General features: G+C 47.6%; 1 protein-coding gene across 1 annotated transcript; it reads left to right on the forward strand.

The window, feature by feature from the left end:
• LOC125513038 (agamous-like MADS-box protein AGL80) lies at nucleotides 1–843 on the forward strand. The gene has a single exon (XM_048678083.2). The coding sequence runs from the start codon at nucleotides 16–18 to the stop codon at nucleotides 697–699; it is 684 nt and encodes a 227-aa protein (XP_048534040.1). The 5' UTR covers nucleotides 1–15; the 3' UTR covers nucleotides 700–843.
• The last annotated feature ends 3,476 nt before the right edge of the window (nucleotides 844–4,319 follow it).

Consider the following 4,319-nt stretch of genomic DNA (forward strand, 5'->3'; position numbering starts at 1 on the left):
TTTCCTCAGTCAACAATGGCTCGCAAGAAGGTGGCTCTCCGGTACATCCGTAATGACTCGGCGCGGCAGAACACCTTGAAGAAGCGCAGCAAGAACCTGATGAAGAAGGCCGGTGAGGTGGCCACCTTGTGCAACGCCAAGGCCTGCGTGCTGGTGTATGGCGAGGGCGGAACGGTGCCGGAGGTGTTCCCATCCCATGCTGAGGCGGTGGCTATCCTGAATAGGTTTAAGAGCATGCCGGAGGTGGCGCGGCTAAAGAAGACGATGGACCAGGAGAGTGTCCTTACTCAGCGCGTCGCAAAGCTCCAATACCAGGTCCAGAAGACTAGGTGCGAGCGCCAAGACCGTGAGACCAAGTTTCTCCTGCATGAGGCCATGGTCAGCGGCCGCCTCCCTGGAAACATCGAGGAGCTCACAACCATGGGTTGGAAGTTGGAGTTAATGCTCAAGAGCCTAGGCGAACGCATCGCAAAAATGAGCGGGCAACCGCCAATCTACCAAGCGCAGGCACCATACATCACCGACAACATGGACATGGGGCCTCCAGTCATGTATCGGGTGCCGCCGCAGCAGCAGGAGGCTTGGCTTGAGACAGTGAGGTCCGAAGGGGACCTTGGCACCCAGATCTACAATGGCCATAGTACTGGTGGCCATGATGGCACCAACTTCGGCTTCTTTCCTAGTCATATGAATATGTAAGTAGGGAGAGGATCTCTACATGTAGGGCATGCCCATCTACATGTGCTCGTCTCCTTTTATTTAGTTTTGCAATGCTAACAAGACTCATGCATGGATGGCATCATGAATAAGATGAGACATTCGGTCTCAGTCTTTCTCTTTGAGCAAAGGAATTTTTTGTTGTTGTTGAAATTGTTATTGTGGATCTCTTCCATGCTCTATTTTTTTATCAGTTGGTTGAAACTTTTAGGTTGTAACTTGGTCTTTATGTCAACATGTTTTGTCAAGCATACTTTTTTCTAACTAGTAATAATGTTCGTGCAATGCACGTTTATATTAGGTAGGATATTAGTTGCACGTTATATTAGGTAAGATATATCTGTTGCACGTTATATTAGGTAAGATATATCTGTTGCACGTTGATATTTGGTAAGATATCAAATACTTTTTCGCGGGAATGGTAGGATATTAATTACATGGCAGATTTCAAGGGATAGCATTGAGTCAAAACGTGTTTATAACCAATGGCAGTGGTGGGTAATTAGAATGTTAAACGTGTTTGGTGCTCAACATTGGAGCGATTTGAACCGCTAGATAACATGATTTGACGGTGGAGATGGTTTGGATCTGCCCATTTGGGTCTTTTTATATTGGTACAGAAGATGGTTTGGATCTGCCCATTTGGGTCTTTTTATATTGGTACAGAAGATGGTTTGGATCTGCCCATTTGGGTCTTTTTATATTGGTATAGATATAGACAAATTAGTTTTTATTGACTAGCATTGCATGAGCAATCCAACCATAAGAGTTAATCCCACTTTCTGCATAGCAGGATGCACACCGCCTATAAAAATCCTTAACATTCTAGAAAAAAGAGAGAACATATATTGTGTGACGAAAAAAGCGAGTGCCTTGAGGCGACGGGCGTACTCCGAGACCGTCAGGTCGCCCTGCTTGAGGTTGCGAAACTGGCGGGTGAGATGCAGGTATTGGGCCCCCTGGTTGGCCTGGAAATAGTGTCGGATGCAAGTCCAGGCGGTGTAGGCGTCGTCGGTGCCGCCCATGATGAGCTCGAGGAGGGGTCGGCCAGCGTGAAGAGAATCCAGAGGAGAAGACGATGGTCGATGGCGAGCCAGGAGGGATCGGGTTTGGCAGGGGCGGGTGTAAAACGTGGTCCTGGACACGGTGTTGAAGAAGAACGCAGTTGACGAACGTGCGCCACTTGATGTAGTTGTTTTGGGAGGGATCTAGTTTGGAGGTGTTGCGGTTGGAGATGTGGTCTTGATGGAAATTGAGGAGGTAGGGATCAGCAGGGGAACGACCATGGTCGAGAGAGCTGAAGTGGCAGCGGGAGTGGAGGTGGAACCGTGGAAAGAGGAGCAGAGGAGCCAGGAGGAGGAGAGGACTGGGCGGCGGCGGCAGCGCGGTGGCGTCAGGAGTAGGGAGGTCGCCGAAAATGTCCTCAAAGGCCATGGAAAACTGATACCAAGTTGAAGAGTGGGGAGGCTCAATATGCTGTTGTTGTATTGATTCAGAGAGAGTGTTAGAGCATCTCCAATAGATGGTCCAAATTTAAAAGTAACTAACTTTTGGACCGTCTGAGGCCAAAAACACAGCTCCAATAGACGGTCCATATGTAAAAAATTGGACCGTGGCCTCCTCATGATGTAAAATACAACACCTCGCGGTGCAAATTTACATCACGAGGTGCATCTGGTCCAAAACCAGCCCCCGCCCGCGAACGCCCAACCGCCAGTTCCTTTCCTTTCCCACCTTCCCGCCCGCGACCTCCCACCCGTCCGCCGCCGCCCGGCCGCCTCCACACCCCGCCGCATGCCGCCTTCATCAGATCCGGCCCCGCCCCGCCACTGTTTCCACGCTGCCCCGCCGCTCACCCGCCGCGGATCCGGCCGCGGCGCCACACACGCCGCCGCCCCGTGCGCCCCGCCCCGTGCTACCTCTTGAGCATTGCGTTGGTTTTCCCCGAAGAGGAGGGGATGATGCAGTAAAGTAGCATAAGTATTTCCCTCGGTTTTTGAGAACCAAGGTATTAATCCAGTAGGAGGCTACGCGCGAGTCCCTCGCACCTACACAAAACAAATAAATCCTCGCAACCAACGCGAATAGGGGTTGTCAGTCCCTATAAGGCCACTTACGAGAGTGAGATCTGATAGATATGATAAGATAATATTTTTGGTATTTTTATGATAAAGATGCAAAGTAAAATAAAGGCAAAGAAAATAGCAAAGAAAATAACTAAGTAGTAGGAGATTAATATGATAGAGATAGACCCGGGGGCCATAGGTTTCACTTGTGGCTTCCATAAGTATTCTACTTTGGGTGAACAAATTACTGTTGAGCAATTGGCAGAATTGAGCATAGTTATGAGAATATCTAGGTATGATCATGTATATATGCATCACGTCTGAGACAAGTAGACCGACTCCTGCCTGCATCTACTACTATTACTCCACTCATCGACCGCTATCCAGCATGCATCTAGAGTATTAAGTTAAAAAAAGAGTAACGCCTTAAGCAAGATGACATGATGTAGAGGGATAGACTCATGCAATATGAAGAAAACCCCATCTTGTTATCCTCGATGGCAACAATACAATACGTGCCTTGCTGCCCTTACTGTCACCGGGAAAGGACACCGCAAGATTGAACCCAAATCTAAGCACTTCTACCATTGCAAGAAAGATCAATCTAGTAGGCCAAACCAAACTAATAATTCGAAGAGACTTGCAAAGATAACCAATCATACATAAAAGAATTCAGAGAAGATTCAAATATTATTCATAGATAGACTTGATCATAAACCCACAATTCATTGGTCTCAACAAACACACCGCAAAAAGAAGATTACATCGAATAGTTCTCCACAAGAGAGGGGGAGAGCATTGTATTGAGATCCAAAAAGAGAGAAGAAGCCATCAAGATACTAGCTATGGACCCGTAGGTCTGAAGTAAACTACTCACACTTCATCGGAGGGGCTATGGTGTTGATGTAGAAGCCCTCCGTGATAGATGCCCCCTCCGGCGGAGCTCCGGAACAGGCCCCAAGATGGGATCTCGTGGATACAGAAAGTTGCGGTGGTGAAATTAGGTTTTTGGCTCCGTATCTGATCGTTTGGGGGTACGTGGATATATATAGGAGGAAGGAGTACGTCGGTGGAGCAACAGGGGGCCCATGAGGGTGAGGGCGCGCCTAGGGTAGGCAGGCGCGCCCCTTACCTCGTGGCCTCCTCTTTTCTTTCTTGACGTAGGGTCTAAGTCTCCCGGATCCTGTTCGTTGAGAAAATCACGTTCCCGAAGGTTTCATTCCGTTTGGACTCCGTTTCATATTCCTTTTCTTCGAAACCCTAAAATAGGCAAAAAACAACAATTCTGGGCTGGGCCTCCGTTAATAGGTTAGTCCTGAAAATAATATAAAAGTGGATAATAAAGCCCAATAATGACCAAAACAGTAGATAATATAGCATGGAGCAATCAAAAATTATAGATATGTTGGAGACATATCAAGCATCCCCAAGCTTAATTCCTGCTCGTCCTCGAGTAGGTAAATGATAAAACAGAATTTTTGATGCGGAGTGCTACTTGGCATAATTTTAACGTAATTCTTCTTAATTGTGGTATGA

This window comes from Triticum urartu, chromosome 6A (genome assembly GCF_056163025.1).
Source record: "Triticum urartu cultivar PI428250 chromosome 6A, HENAU_Tu73, whole genome shotgun sequence".
Lineage (NCBI taxonomy): Eukaryota > Viridiplantae > Streptophyta > Magnoliopsida > Poales > Poaceae > Triticum > Triticum urartu.

Coding starts and splice junctions, on each gene's coding strand:
- LOC125513038 (XM_048678083.2), top strand. CDS start 16: ATGGCTCGCAAGAAGGTGGCTCTCCGGTACATCCGTAATGACTCGGCG.